Raw genomic sequence first — 17,095 nt, forward strand, 5'->3', positions numbered from 1 at the left:
GGAATATGGCAGAAAATCAAAGTAGTTATCTCTAAGAAACAAAACTATGAGTTACTTTAGTCTCTGTATTTTTCAAAATTTGCTGTAATAGGCATACTTCTATATCCCCCAAACTGGTAAATGTTTAACAACCAGCTAGGGAATAAGAGGGCTGGGGAGCGTCTGTTGGTTTCCAAGGGATAAATTCTCCCACCATGGCTAATTATAAGCTACCAATGGTTTCAGTAACTGGCTTGCAAAATTACCTGAAATTTTAGCTATCAGCACTTGAAAGCCAGTGTGAGTTGCTCCAGTACTGTTAGCACCAGCACATTACAGTATAAAAGCATATGAGATATTTAAATGATGATGATGACTATGATTTCAAATCACATACACAAAAAGAGTAGCCAAGAGGGAAGAAAAAAAGATGAAACACTGACTACAGAGATACAAATACACCAAGTTCAAAGATTTCCTAAGAATACCAGAAAGGCTATATATAGCCAACTATCACTGTACAAAAGAGAAAAAAAAAAAAAAAAGGGTAATTTCTAATAATATTTAGTGGGTCATTTCTGTAAATTATTCATCAATTCATTCAACCACAAAATATTCACTAAGAGCCCATTGTGTTTCCTACAATAGTCTCCTGGGATATAACTGTGAGTAAAATGAAGTCCCTGCCCTCATGGAGCTTACATTCTGTTACAGGTATTCCACAAGTTTTTCCTGATAAATAACTGGTTTTTAATTTTCATGAAAAATTTAATATTAAAGTAAGTCGAACTAGCTGGGTACAGTGGCTCACACTTGTAATCCCATTAACTCATGAAGCTCAAGCAAAATGATCTCACGTTCAAGGCCAGCCTCTACAACTTAGCAAGACCCTCTCTCAAAATAAAAATAAAAAGAACTGGAGATGCTGGGCATGGTGGTGCACACTTGAAGTATTCTCAAGTCTGAGGTCAGCCTAAGCAACTTAGTGAGGGCCTACTGCAAAATAAAAAATAAAAGGGCTGGGAATGTAGCTCAGGAGTAAAAGCACCAATGGTTTCAATGTCCAATACACGCACACACACACACACACACACACACACACACACACACACACACACCACAGGTGTATACATGTGTGTAATTTATACATAGGTGTGTATGTAAAACTAATATAAATGGAAAGCAAGGATGCTACATATCATCTCCTAGTTTTATGAGAGAAAAAGAGATTTAAAAAAAGAGAAGTTCATTTTTAGGAAAAAAGAGGGACATGATAAAAAGGCAGAAAAACTCAAAGTCTTGGTCCACTCTGGGCTGGCATCCCTCCCTCTTCCCTCTTGGTGAAGCTGGTACAACATTCCAACTTTACTAAACCACCTAAGATTTTTACAGCTGCCTTAATGTCCAACCAGGTTCCTATCTGTAAGCTATATCAATAGTTTGGGATTAAAAGTTAGTGACCACCACCTTAATACATTCTCTTACTTTTGCAGGAGACCGTTGTTTCCGCTTCTTCTTTTTCTGTAAGTCTACTGGCTCTCTGATTTGTTTTTTGTCTCTCATCAGTTGTTCAGATACATCAGTAAAAGTAATTTCCTGCTTTACACTTATCTGTTTAAAAAAAAAAGCTGATTTTAGAAATGCATAAAAAGTCCATTGTGACAAAAAGTCATTGTATGTTTCATCCTTTGCTGAACCTACATATAGGTGCTCCCACAGTGACTATGTGCTGTGTGCCAACTAAGCAATGTGCGATAGAATTTATTAATAGTCAGTTGAGAAATAAAAATCAAGAGTACTTAAGCTGATGGAGAAACTAAGTTTGTTTTTTTGGGTTTTTTTGTTTTTGTTTTTTTTTAATCTACCAGGAAGATAGATGTCCTGGGAAAGATAATTGTAAAACCTAGTGGAATATAGTGGAAGTCAGGACATCAAAACACCAATTTCACTGCCACATTTGGGAACTGAGGCTGAGGTTAAAAGCACCAAAAAAGGTTAAGTTCCAATATTCAATACAATACTGGGGGACATAGGGGACATTTAGACATCTTGATGGGGTTGCTTTTATAAAATACCAAGAATATAACACAAACTTCTGAAATACGATACATCAAAAGAAAAGACAGACTAACAATGAAAACTTCATTATGTTCAACATCTTTGCCACAACAGCAGAATTTTCCTAGGCTTTACAACAAACCATCACGAAAATTGTGATAATTAAGGTCACTACTCTGCGCAAGATCTGATGCTTACTATATAGAGAGACATTATTCTATCTTTAGATCTCAGTTCTTACAGAGTTGCTTATCCTAAAAGAAACCAAAGCTCTAAGGTCACTAATGGTACAGTCAATTCTCATTAGATCTATTGATGCTACTTTATCCCACCCACTCTTCACTACTGCATTTTCAACCTATCCTTTAAATGAAAACACAAAAATTATCTTAAAAGAAATTTTTAACAGGTAATAAAATATAGCAAAAATCCTCAAGAATCATCTGAGAGGCACTATGTGTTAATGACCACATTTTCAAAAATACACTAAAATTGTGTAAAAGATCATGAGCATCTTACAGATTCACAGTGTGAGTTAGAAGACAGACAGCTGTATAGAAAAGGCTCATGAATGAAATGTTTAAACAAAAGCCAGGGATTTCAGATCGACAAAATAAGGAAGTAGAAACTGTCACAAATTCCTAAAATGTGGGCAATATGAGAATCACAAATCAAGAAGCTTGGCACAAAAAAACTATGATGTAAATGACTATTTACCTAATTAAGAATTCTATCAGGCTACAGAACAGTAAAGCAACTGCTCTTAGGGTTTCTTACATTATCAATTAATTAGAACATAAAATAGAAGGTAGTATCACCACCAACAAGGTTTCGGGTTAGGACATCATAGCGCCTAAGAAGTGATGTTTAATAAAGTACAACTACGTGCTTGGACTAAGTATGAGACAAAGAAAGATGAGAAACTTTAAGCAGCTGTGGAATTGCCTAAGCAGCTGTGGAATTGCTGTCCTATTCAGGGCCTCCAAAAAAGTAATCTAAACCTTTCTGTAGGCTTATAAACTGCAAAGAAACCATGAAATGTAACATGAAGTAAAAAGAAACAGAGGAACTCTTTTTAGCAAAAGTGTTAAGTACAATCAGGCACAGTGGCACAGACTTGTAATCCCAGACACTCTGGAGGCTGAGACAGGAGGATCTCAAGTCTGAAGCCAGCCTCAACAACTTAGCAAGTCCTTAAGCAATTTAGTGAGATCCTGTCTCAAAATAAAAAATAAAAGGAATGGGGATGTAGCTCAGTGGTCAAGTACCCCTGGGATCAATCCCCAGTACAAAGGGGGAGAGGGTCAAGTAGAGGATAAGATAGATTTACAAATAAGTCCTGCAAAGAAGAGCCTTGGTGTACAAACAAAAAAAGTTTCTACATTTCAAACATTTAGTTATTACCATATACATGGAAAGTGATCATATCAATATTGCCATTTTCAAATATGATGCCATACTTTTAACATTAAAAAAAACCTAAACCTAAATCCAGAAAAATGAGTGGATCAATAAGCATAATAAATTGTATTTTTAGAACATTCCACTAAGCTTATCACTCGTAAATGGAATAATCTGTCTATAACTTATAATGATACAATAAAGTAGTCTAACATAAGGCACTTAGAAAAGATGTTGGCAAATCCAAAACTTAAAAGAGATGCATGATAATAAGACAACTACAAAGAATGAGTCGCAAAGACATCTGGAAAAACTTAAGATTTTTTCACCCAAGAAAGACTACAATAGTAATCTATTAAAACAAAACTTCTTATGTATGGTAAAAAAAATAATAATAATTCATTCTTATCTACCCTTTCCTTAAGAACTCTTTTTAAAAGAAAAACAAGTTGTTACTTTTCTCTCTCTCTCACACACACACACACACACACACACACACACACGCACACACACAAAATAGTGTAATTAATAAAAAGCAGGTATCTATCAATGAATGAGTAATGTTTGAAAAGATTTGTTTGCTGCATTTTTTCTAAACTGAAAATGAATTTATTTATTTGGATTATATAACAGCATTAGCCAGTAAGTATATTTATCTTTGTAAATATTCATATTATAACAATCCAAGCATGAGATATAAAGTTTTACCTCAGTTTTCAACTCAGAAAATTTTGTCATTTACAAAAAATATTTTTATTTAAACTTCCTAATATCCATACCTATTTAGTTTCATTGCTTATTAGTTTGGTCAAAACTTCAAAAACCATGTTAAAATTAATATGAACTATTAAGCACATTTACTTTGCCCTTAAATTGAATGGAAATGTTGGTAACATTTCCCCAATTAAGTATTGTAGCTTTTCCTTTTTTTTCCTTCCTCTTTTTTGGGGGTGGGGACGGGGTACTGGGGATTGAACTCAGGGGTACTGGACCACTGAGCCACATCCCCAATCCTATTTTGAATTTTATTTAGAGATAGGGTCTCACTGAGTTGCTTAGCACCTCACTTTTGCTGAGGCTGGCTTTGAACTCATGGTCCTCCTGCTTCAGCTTCCTGAGCCACTCCGATTACAGGCGAGCACCATTGCACCCAGCTCTTTCTTCCTTTATTTTTGAATTCCTTGAAATATCTGTAATGTATGTTACACACTACCATATTTTTCATCTTTTTTTGTTCTTTTTATATATACATGATAGTAGTGTGTATTTTGACATACTATACATACATGGAGTATAATTTATTCTTATTAGGAACTCATTCTTGTGGTTGTACATGATGTGGAGTTACACTGGTGGTATATTTATATAAGTAAAGGAACCATTATGTCTGATTCATTCTAATGTCTTTTCTATTGTCATACTCCCTTTCATCCATTCACTCCCCTTTGTCTAATCCAACGAACTTCCATTCTCCCCCACAACCTAATGCTAAATGTGTGTTAGCATCCACATATCAGAGAGAACATTTGGTTTTTGGGGACTGGCTTATTTTATGTTAGTTTGCTGCGTTTTGTAGATCCACTAGACATCAAGAAATCAAGTCTAAAAAAAGTCAGTTTAAAAAAGAAAACAAAACAAAACAAAACAAAAAAACCCTCATTTCTTCTGACATTTGAGTTTAACCATTTTACTTAGTCCCCTCAGAACTTTCATGGGTATTGGAGAGACTGAATTTCAATGTCCTCACTCACTGTACAGGAATACCACCACCACTACCCACCCCCCAAAACAAAAAGTCCTTTTTCATTTAGACTTAACTAAATCTAGATAATTCACTCTTAAACTCTAGACTCTGCTCATTCCCTGATCCAAATTCTCTCAAACATAGAGGTAGGTCCTATGGTGTCATGATTCCTTGAGACTTCTAAAATATATCTCCCTCTTTATATCTAAAATATACCTCCCAACTTTATAGAAGCCTCCTTATATTAAAAAAATTCTTTCCTTGCTTCTCAAGCCCCAAATCCAATTCAAGTCCAGAATCCAGAATGTCTTTCTTTTCCAAGACATTTCATTTCAGGCCCCAAAATACATAAAAAGTCTTTCTTTTATATTTAATAATCTCATGTACATTGGAAGTGAAAGATATTTTTCACTGGTATTTCTCATATCTTTCACTCATTTATTCACTCAACAGCTATTAAGTGCCTGCTCTGTGCTAAATTCAGTCAGACTAAAATAACAAAACAAAAACATTTACTGAGATCCATATATGTGCAAAGCATCATTTTAGAATGAAGAGATCATTCTCAACAAGAGTTTCCTCTTTGAAGGTCTTAAAATGTAGATGCAAAGTTCTGATAGATTCTAAAACAATGAATAATTCAAGATAGCATGTCCTGCTCCAACTACATGAATGGTATTGGGAATAAAGGTAGGAATTCCAAGGAAGGAATGGGAAATGAAAGAGACCTGAAATAACTGCAACAGACATATGGATGAAACAAGATTTAATCATTATATATTTCTATTTTTTCTTCCAAACCTGCTTGTTGCTCTCCCCAACTCCCTTCTTTCAGACTCTTCCTTCTTTTCACTCCCAACATCCTTATATACATATCCAGCAACATCCATTTCATCCAATTAATACTACCAATTTTGCTGATATGGGGCATTATCATTTCTCAGTGTATTCTCCCATGAATAAATTAATATAAAGCTGTTTACTTGTCATTTCTCTAGTAATGATTTTGCAATACTGCCTCATTGCCAACAGTATCAACTGCAAGCTCCCTAACTCAGATTTTAAGATCTACATGATCAATCAATCTTTGCAAAAGAGACCCACCTAAGTCACTTGGTAGAAGTATCTGTCCTTACCATCTCTTCTCTCCATTTCTGGAGCTTTCTGGTCTTATCGAGTTTCAATTTCAATTTTTGGTATTCTTTCTTATCCTTTCACTCACGGAGAAAAAGAAAGGTATTCTTCTTTACTGTATATGTGTTGATGATTCCATTCTCCCCATCAGCTATTTCTTCTCTTCCCAAAAGCATACTGAAATTTCCCCTATAAATTTCCCGAGCTGGGCACAGTGGTGCACACCTGTAATCCTAGTTACTCAGGAGGCTGAGGCAGAATTCCAAGTTAGAGAGGCCAGCCTAGGCAACTTAGCCAGACCCTATCTCAAAATAAAAAAATAAAAAGGATTTGGTATTAGCTCAATAGCAGAGTGCCTGACAAGTATCTGCAAGGCCCTGTTCAGCCCCCAGTACTGTAAAATACATACATACATACATACATACATACACACACAGATTTTTGTGGATTCAAAATTTTCCACCTACTATCCTTTTTATGGCAAACGTTTTGAAAGAATAATCTGTACTTGGCACATAGAGACAAAATAACTAACCCCAAATTTAGAAAACTAGTTATTCTGAGAGTAAAAGTAGTACATAGCCATATAAAAAGAATGTGTTTAAAGATCACCAGAAGAAACCTATTCCAAAATATTGCCTAGGAAACAGTTAAGTTGAATCAAGGTGACCACAGTATAAATGTTGAAATGTAAAAAGATAAAACACAATTGACCATACTACAAACATAATATCCAAAGAAAGAATGTTAGCAATATTTTGGGGAATCTATGAAATACAGAAAAGGAAAAACTTCAGAGAGAATGTGTGTGTGTGTATGTGTGTGTGTGTGTATTTCCAGGATGATTTTGGCAAGAGCAGTTAGATGTAACCAGTCAATAAGAAGATTTCAAATTCCAAGTTCATAAAACTGAAGAATACAGCAAGGAGGTGAAGGAGTACACTGATGGATAAGACATTGTAAAATGTAAGCCATAATCTTTCTCTCTGCCTGACCCATAATTGCAAGCAAAATTTTCAAAGAAGTAACATTTGCCAGGAGAGGAAGCTGACAACAGTCCTTTGACCTGAAAAAGATGAGAGATTCACAGTTCAAATTATGGTCTACTTTCTTACTATATATACTTATTACTAAAAATTTACACTCCGATTGCTATATCAGCATCTAATAGTTTAAATAACTGTAGATGGACAAAGTGATGGAATCAAGTTATCTTCCTGGAATAGTACCGACCAACCCTACTTGGAAACTCCATTCTTCAACTTCCATGACATCATATGATTTTAGTTCTCTCCTTTACCTAATGGCAGTTCTGGATTCATCCTTCCAATAATATGTGCCTTTATTTTCTAAGAGTTTCAGTAAACCTACATCAATGGTTCTTAAGTATAAGGAATCCACAAGATCCTGACTCCATTTCACAGTGTCAGGTTTCCTGATCAAACTACTTTCATAACACTACTTTTTTTACTCCTTTTTCTCATGAGTAAATACTATCATTTTACACAGGCTATTTAATATTTAACATGTGGTGTAAGTTATCACAGGTTAAAGTGCATAAGTAGGTTTGAAAACCTAGTTATCTTATATTAAACCAGACAATAAAGAGATTTGCAAATATGTTAAAAAAAACTCAATAATTTTTTTTAAAAACAGGATTATTTTTCATAAAAAATGTTATGTGCTAACATGTAATGTGTCTTATTGTTATAAATTAAAAAGTAAAACTTAAAATTTCTGAATTTTTAGTTTCTGATATGGGAAACAATGGTATATATAATCAAAACAAGCAGAAGTTCTTAGGAGTTCTCAATATTCCTTAAGAGAGTAAAGGAATCCCAGGATCAAAATGTTTGAGAATTGATCTAGATATATTATCACCATATTTTGCATTCCCTTCTCCTCTATTCAATCTCTTTTAATACAGATGGCTGGACCCCACCAATGTAAGGAAATTAGTATAGATATTGTGTTCATGTATGGGTCAGTAGACATAAATATACTTCCTAGTTCTGCCTGCTGAAGTTGCCAAGGAGGGATGACATTCACCACAAAGAATTCACCACAAAGAACTTAATTTCTAGCTTTTTTTTTTTTTTTTTTTTTTTTGTACTAGGGAGTGAACTCAGGGACACTTAACTACTGAGTTACATTTCCAGCCCTTTTTTGTATTTTATTTAGAGACAGGGTCTCACTGAGTTGCTTAGGGACTCCCTAAGTTGCTGAGGCTGGCTTTGAACTTGTGATCCCCCTGCCTCAGACTCCCAAGCTGCTGGGATTATAGGCATGTGCCACCATGCCCTGCAAGAACTGAATTTCTAAAATTCTTTATCCACATAAAAAAGGCCAAGGGCTCTTTAGGAAATGGCTGATTCCAGAGCTGGGGCAGAGGAAGATGGATGAAGACCTTGAAAAATTATAGTGCAAGAAACTAACATGCTTGAAAAGGAATCAGAGCATGTCAAAACAACATACAGCTGTGTGCAGTGACAAAAGGCTGCAATCCCAGAGACTTGGGAGGCCTGAGGCAGAAAGATCCAAATTTGAGGCCAACTTAGCAAGGCTCTACGCAACTTAGCAAGACACTGTCTCAAAATAAAAGGTAAAAAGGGCTTGGGGATGTGGCTCAGTGGTCAAGTACAACCCCAATACACCCCCCTAAAAAAGGACCTAGAACCTAGCCTGAAAGAACTCCTAATGGTCAAAGCTTAAAATATGAACAAGAAAATAGGATAATACTATATTATAAACCATACAATAAAATAAATATCCATACTGATAAATACACTATTTCAAAGTATCTTCTGCAAGGTCAATGGTAAAGGAAATAGTAGTAATTTACAAAGAAGCAACCTGGCAGATACCACCTTAACCAAGGGTGAAAGTTAAATCACCAGTATTAAGACATATCCATATTATGCCCACCTGATATGATACCCTGAAAAAGACACAACATCATTTTTGCAGTACTATCACAACTTCAGAGCTTCAATCTAATTAGAGGAAACATCAAACTCAAATTGAGAGTCAATCTACCAAATAATTGACCAGTGCTCCCCAAAAGTATCATAGTCAGAAAAGATAAGGAAAGTCTGAGTAACTGCTACAGATTGGAAAAATCTAAGATGATAAAACTACTAAATGAAATGTGGGATCCTGAATCAAATCTTGGAACAGAAAAAAGACTTTAAAGAGTAGCAGCTAGAATTCAAATGAGGTCTGTAGTTTAAAGGTATTTTTGCCGAAATTTCAGGTTTTGACAATTGTACTGTGCTTGTGCAAGGTTTAACATTGGGGGAAGATGAGTGAAGGGTTTATGTGAATTCTACTATTTCTGCAAATTTTTTAAGTCTAAGATCATTTCAAATTAAAAGTTAAAAAACTCCTAGACCTGGCTTTTCTAACTATAAAAATACTTAACACTTATATGATATTTTTCAAGTTTGTGATTTCTCTTTCTCAACATAGTAAACTAAGGTTTAGCTAACATTTAGCTATTTGTGTTAGGTAGTGTCCTAGTCACCAAGAACACAATGGATTTGAGCAGCAGGCAGGGGACATATGGCCTATAGCCTGTTATAGTCTATTGCATGTAATCTTATAGTAATCCTATAGATAAATATTTTATCCCACTTTAAAAATAAAACTAAGCACCAGAAAGGTGAATACTTACCTAAAATCACATTAATCAAGAATGAAAAACAAATCTTAAAAAAAAAAAAAAAAAAAAAAGAATGAAAAACAAACTTTAAACTCATGTCTTCCATATGCTAGGACTAAAATCCTAACTCTTGTGATTTGTGAATTATTCCTTATACTCATGTTGTCAATAGGAAACTAAAACTTCAGAAGTGTCTCTTTCATTCATACTATAAAGTTTCAAAATGAGGACTTAGTTGAGCCAAGATCTGATTCTTTTCAGTTCAGAGTTATTTACACTACTGTAACTGTTTCTTAATAAACCTAGATTATTCAGATATATGTTAAAATGGTTTCTGCACAAACATTAAAACTTTCCATATATTATCTATAGTCTGGATGCTTCCAGAGTATGGAATGAATTTCTAGTAGTTCTGGAACACAACTAAGGGTTTGAAAGTAATTTTAAAAATAAAATGGACAAGTACCAACAATATTTAGGTAAAGCATTAGAAGGTGTCAGTTTTTCAATGCCACCTCTTCCAATTACTAGCTGAGTGACTTGGCTTCCCGACGTAGAATGGTGAATAGGTTGGGAGTTAAATGAAATACAATCCAATTTCAAATAGTAATATTTGCAGTGTGAGGATAAATGAGTAAAACCTAATTATTTGGAACTTGTTCACGTGTAAATTACAGAAAATCCTCAAAGGATTTCTGTAGCATTAAATGAGATTATATATGTAAAGTACCAAAATTATAGTACACAACAGTATAAATAGATTCTTGAAGCTTTTCAATATAAAATAATCATTTCCTCATCTGTTAATTGTTGGTAGTAATAACATCCACCTTACCTTAGAAAATCAAATGAGATCACATAAAGAACACCTTGAAAACCTTAAAGTACTAAGTAAATATATGTGGTTATTAATCATTACCACACAATTGCAGATGTATAACTGCTTGGATACACAAAGGGTTGGTTACCAAATGCTACAAAATTTCTCCACTTAACATCTAAAATTCAATATAGCTAAAAATAATCTTTCACATTAAATCCTCCTTGCAATTTCCTTGCCTGTCAATAATACTATCCCATCTACTGTCTAAATAGTCTCATTGAAATTTTCTTCTCGACACTCTACCCAAGATCAAGCTCACTTGTTTTTTCACTCCCTCACGATCATATATGAATCCAAAAATGATTTCACATTTCCCTCTAAACCATTATAAAGATATTAAGTTGGGAATCTCATATAGTATTAGAAGAAACCAAACTGGTTGCTTTTCGTAAACTATATTTTGGTCGATATATATCAAGAGAGTTTTAAGGAAACTTAACTGAAAAAATCATCTCACATGACAACATGTCCACATATAACATCACACTATTATTTATAATAAAAATTACAAATGCCTAATATCCAATAATAGTGAAATAAGTTACAATATCAACTATATGGCATTATGCAGATTTTTGACTAATATTAATAACGGAAATGTTCAGTTTAGGATTAATAAATATGAAGATAAATACACCTTTACAATTTTACAAACACAAATATATGTGAAGCAAATTTTACATAAAAACAGTAAGTACAGAGGAAAGCTACAAAAAAGGAAACACTAAAATGCTAACAAAGGAACATCAATAGTGGTTATCCCAGAGTAATAAATTATAGATATTTTATAATGATCTTTATAGCTTTAAAATTTTTAATTTTCTTTGTATTACTTTATAATCTTAACAACATTAAGATGAATCCTAGCACAAATTCCTAGTATAAACAAAGAAAAAAATCTATTTGCCATTATTTTAAAGTACTAAGTTGTTCTAAAAACTAAAACATTATGCCAGCAGTGTGAAACAAAGAAAATTCCTATGGGTAAAACTTTTAAAAGTAAACAGCCAACAAATAAATCTTGATCCTCACCTCACCAGCAAAAATCAATTCTAAATGGACTGTCAATCTAAATGGGAAAGGAAAAACCATTAAAGCTTCTAGAAATTAATAAGGGGATAATATCTTCTTGATGTTGGGATAGGCAAAAACTTCTTAAACAGGACACAAAATACTAAGAAAAAGGGAAGACTTATAAATTGAACCTTATTAACTACTGTTAATCAAGAGTAAAATGGCAAGTCAAATGGGAAATGATCACTGCAATACATACACCAACAAACACATTAAAAAACTGCAAATTTGTAAAAGAACAACCTAGTAGAAAAATGGGCCAGAGAACATCTATCTTACAAATAAATAATATATAAATTGTATGTAAATGTGAGGAGGTAAGTATTCAACTTCATTAATCAGTGAAATGAAACCTAATAGCACACTGCAATTCCACCACACAACCAGCAAAATGGATAAAATTAAAATTTGGTGTGTGACAATACCAAATAACAAGGATACATAGCAAGCAATTGTTATTATAAATTGGCAAAACCAACTGAAAAACTTTTGGCAGTTAAGTACCAAAGCTGGACATAAGCAAATTCAAATCTAAGTATATGATCAACATAAATTAGTGCAAACATGCAACACAAGGCACATCCAAGATTATTCACAGCAGCATTTTTCATTAGGGCCAACATCTAGAAACTTTTTTTGGAGGGGGAACAGTGCTGGAGATTGAAACCCTGAGCTGGCTAGGCAAGCACTCTACACTGAGGCACAACTCCAGTCTCTCTAGAAAAAAATCTAAATGGTTATTATACTAGAACAAATATATATTCATACAACTGATCATATAGAAGTTAATACTATAAGCAATAAGATGGATATATCTTATAAACAATGTAAAACAAAGAAACCAGACATGAAAGTACATGCTGTATGTGATTCTATTTATACTGAATTGAAAATTGAGTGAATCAACAGACCACAATAAAAGCATTAGGGCTCCCAGTGGCTTGGGAGGCTGAGGTAGGAGGATCTCAATTCAAAGACAGCCTCAGCAAAAGTGAAGCACTGTGAGACCCTTACTCTAAATAAAATACAAAATAGGGCTGAGGATGTAGCTCAGCGGTTGAGTGCTCTTGAATTCAATTCTTGATACCACTCCCCCCAAACACACACAAATAAAGAAAAAAGAAAAAAAAAATTAGGGCAGTGATAATCTCTAAGAATTAGAAGAGAGCTGTACCTAAGAGAGATAGAAGAGGTGGGATTTCTGGGATGCTAGTAATGTCTGTGTCTTGAGTTAATTAGTGCTTACACAAGATGTTCCCTTCTGATTAAAGATATCAAAATGTACATGTTAGGGTTTATGTGGTGTCCCCCCAAAAGCTCCTGTGTAAAGTAAGAATGTTCAGAGCTGAAAAGATTGGACTGTGAGAGCTATAACATAATTTAGTTCATCCTAGTTTGAATGGGTTGACTGGATGATAACTATGTACAGGTGAAATGTGAACAGGGGAGGTGGGTCACTGGGAGCAAGTCCTGGAAGGGTACATCTTTCCTGTGGCCCCTTCTCTCAGTCCCCTTGCTCTGCTTCCAGGCTACCATGAGATAAGTGGCTCTCCTCTGCCATACCCTTCTGCCATGATGTTTTGCCTCATCTTGGGCCAAGAGTAATGAAGATGGCTGACCATGGACTGATGAACCTCTGAAACTGAGTCAAAATGAACTTTTCCAGCGTGCCTATAATTCTAGCAGCGGGATAACAAGATCAAAGTGAGTCTCAGCAAGAGGAAGGCGCTAAGCAACTCAGTGAGACCCTGTTTCTAAATAAAAATTTAAAATAGGGCTGGGGATGTGGCTCAGTGGCCAAGCGCCCCTGAGATCAATCTCCAGTACCCAATAAATAAATAAACTTTTCCTCCTCTAAGTTGTTATGGTCAAATATTATGATCATGGCAACAAAAAGTTGACCAATACAGTATGTGTAATAACCTGCATACTTTTCTGTATGAATATTTCAATAAAAACACATATACCTGGACAAATAATGCCAAAAGTGTGCACACACACATATATAAACACAAACACACATAAACAGGTTCCTTTTATCATTTTTTCATTCAAACAAACCAACTAACTAACCATAAAAGTCCATCAATGGGGTGGTGGCTAAATAAATGATGCCATACCATTTAACCAGCCATTAAAATAAATTAGGCAGTTTTATATGCAATAACATATAAATCTCTATAAAATGTCATTAAATGAATAATGCGGATTTCAAATACATATATATTTACATTAAATATATGTATTATATACCCAAAACATATTACATAGACATAAATACATAAACAATATATTTGTTTATAAATTTAAATTTTCCAGAGGAATATCAGTATTAGTAACTTTTTCAGAATTAAGAGTAGGCCAAGGTTAGGAGCTTTTTACCTTTTCTGTGATGCTGGGGAATCAAACCCTGGTCCCCCATTTTAGGTAGGTGCTCTATCACTGAGCAATATCCTAACTCCAAGGAACTTCTACTTTTATATAATTTTATTCACTTCTATATCACTTTAAAACTCAATAGCCCACAAAACTTCTACTGAACCCCTTAAATGAACTGTAAAAGAAATGCAACAGTAATTAGAATTGGCTATAATTTTGGGAAAGTATACAACATAAAGGATGACAAGTTGGGAGATAGCCAAACATAGTGGAATAAACATCCTACTAATGGCTATTCAAGCAAATCAAAGGAAGCAAATAAAAAGGCAAAGAAGTTTGTCACCTTCCAGAATGATTCTGAAAAATCATTTGTCATCAATAATTGCAATCCAATTCTGCAATTAAACCACAGTGCAAAATGTGTGCCAAAAACAATAAATACCTTAAGAAACAATGAAATAATAAAATGAAATCCTTTTTTATTTAAGAGAAGGAAAGAAATTACCTATCACAAAATATTTACACAAATTAATAGCATCTGCATGTTAAGATTTTTATTGACTTGACCATGACATATTTAGGATAAATACTATACCATCCTTCTAAACTAATAACCAGATTTAAGAAAATTTTAGAAATACAACAGAATTCTCATACCAATGGCTAATTATGAGTTTTCTGAGCCATTAAACAAAATTATTCAGACACATTAAATGTATGAAAGTATGCCTAGGATTTTACTCATGCTGCTTTACAGCACAGAAATTTGTGACTAAAATAAAATGCCACACAAATGCTTAAGCACATTCTATTCCTGGAGTTATACATATCATAAATATTATATATTATTATATGACTAAAACATTTTACATAGTTCCTAATTTATAAAATATTTTTACTCAAGTGATATAATCCAACATTTATTAGAATACAAATGTAGCATGTATCATTATGATTTATACTTTGTTCCATTTTGTTAATACAAAACCTAAGTCCTTTTTCTTAACATGCTTGCCATCAAACTAGAAAAATAAAAGAACATAAAAACTTCTATGACTTCTCAGGGCTTGACATATGTCTAGCATGTGTGAAGGCCTAGATTCAATTCCCAGTACTGCAAGAAAGAAAAATTAAGACTTACCAAATCCTCCTGAGTAGATTTGACAAGAATAAAAAGACTAAGCCAAATGCTTTTCTTAAAATTTCTGAAATAAATTTAATTTCTTGGTTGAGAAGATTTCTAACAGTACTATCTAATACAGCAGTCTGCAATGATGGAAATTTTCTTTGTCTATGCTATCAAATTTAAGTCATGAGCCCAGATAGCTACTAAGCACTGGAAATATGACTAGTGAGCCTAAGGAACTAAAAAACCAATTTTATTTAATCTTAATTTAAATGTCTAACATATTAGAAAACAAACTTCTAATAAACAAACTGTAGACAATAAAAGGCTGACCTATACTTTGCTATCAAAAACATAGGGTCACTGAGCTGAATCTGGGTGACTGGTTTAGAGTAGAAATCAAGATAAATCCTGAAAACTAAAAATTACCACAAATGGAGAACTTTGTTACTTAAACTGTCAACAGACACTAAGAAGAGTTTCCATGAGCTACAGAACCTAAAAATCTTTAACCATTTAAGAAACTCAATTTTTTGTTCTGAATAAACAAACAAAAAGAACTAATAAGTCCTTTGTGACTTCTGAGTGAATGAATCAATGAAAGAAGAAAGCCATCAACATGTTCAGTATTATTATTTTTCAGGGGAGGGAGGTTATCAGGGATTGAACTCAAAGTTCTGCGTCACATCTCTAGCCCCCTCCCACTTTTTTTTTTTTTTTTTTTTTTTTTTTTTTTTTTGAGACAGGGTCTCACTGAGTTGCTTAGGGCCTTGCTAAGTTACTGAGGTTGGCTTTGAACTTGCAATCCTCCTGTCTTAGCCTCCCAAATTGCTGGGACTACAGGCATATATCACTGCGTCTGTATCAGTATCAATTTTTTAAAAAGGGATTACAGTACAATCTAGACTGCATGTGAAGAAGGCTTGTAAAAGTTTCCACACTTTTGTAGATCTGGATCATTGTGTTCTAGATAAATGTTCTCTTTTCAACTCAATGAATATATATTCATACCATAATCATCATATAGTTTTAAGTCAACATTCTCTTACCAAGTCAAAAATATATATTCATGCCATAATCCCAGCTACTCTGGAGCCTGAGGCACAAAAAATACAAATTGAAGGCCATCCTCAACAACATAGTGAGACCCTGTCTCAAAAATAAAAAGTTAAAAAGGACTGGGGATGCAGCTCATTGGTAAAGCAACCCGGAGTTCAATTCCCAGTAGTGGGGACGGGAGTATATATTCATGATACTAAGACCCACCCCTTACTACTGTGTCATAATGAACATGAACACATGAATAAGGAAAAGGGTATAAAATTTCTTCTGTCTAATCTGTTCTACTATAAAAACAATGCTACATGAACCCTAAATTCTGCCTCTGTGGTATATGGTATGATAAAGTGTTTCAAAGATTAAATTATCTTTCTTTGCAGGAGAGGATACTGAGCAGTGAACTCAGGGGCACTGAACAACTGAGCCACACTCTCAACTCTTTATATTTTATTTAGAGACAGGGTCTCACTGGGTTGTTTAATACCTCTTATATTGCTATGGCTGGCTTTGAACTCATGATTCTCCTGCCTCAGCCTCCCAGGTCATTGGGATTACAGGCATGCATCACTGCATCCAGCTTAATTTATCATTATCTGT

The 17,095-nt window shown here is 34.0% G+C and overlaps 1 protein-coding gene across 9 annotated transcripts in view; it reads right to left on the minus strand.

Moving 5' to 3' along the window:
• The window catches only part of ZNF148 (zinc finger protein 148), a 130,660-nt gene that overhangs the window by 51,154 nt on the left and 62,411 nt on the right, over positions 1-17,095 (minus strand). For 8 of the 9 annotated variants that reach the window (XM_079156194.1, XM_079156193.1, XM_079156191.1 and 5 more), the window contains one exon: positions 1,465-1,590. The exons of the other annotated variant lie outside the window; for it this stretch is intronic. In XM_079156194.1, the coding sequence (XP_079012320.1) occupies positions 1,465-1,590 (126 nt within the window). The remainder of the gene's footprint in view (positions 1-1,464; positions 1,591-17,095) is intronic. 9 annotated transcript variants of the gene reach the window in all.

The sequence above is a fragment of the Sciurus vulgaris genome, assembly GCF_902686455.1.
Source record: "Sciurus vulgaris genome assembly, chromosome: 10".
Classification (NCBI taxonomy): domain Eukaryota; kingdom Metazoa; phylum Chordata; class Mammalia; order Rodentia; family Sciuridae; genus Sciurus; species Sciurus vulgaris.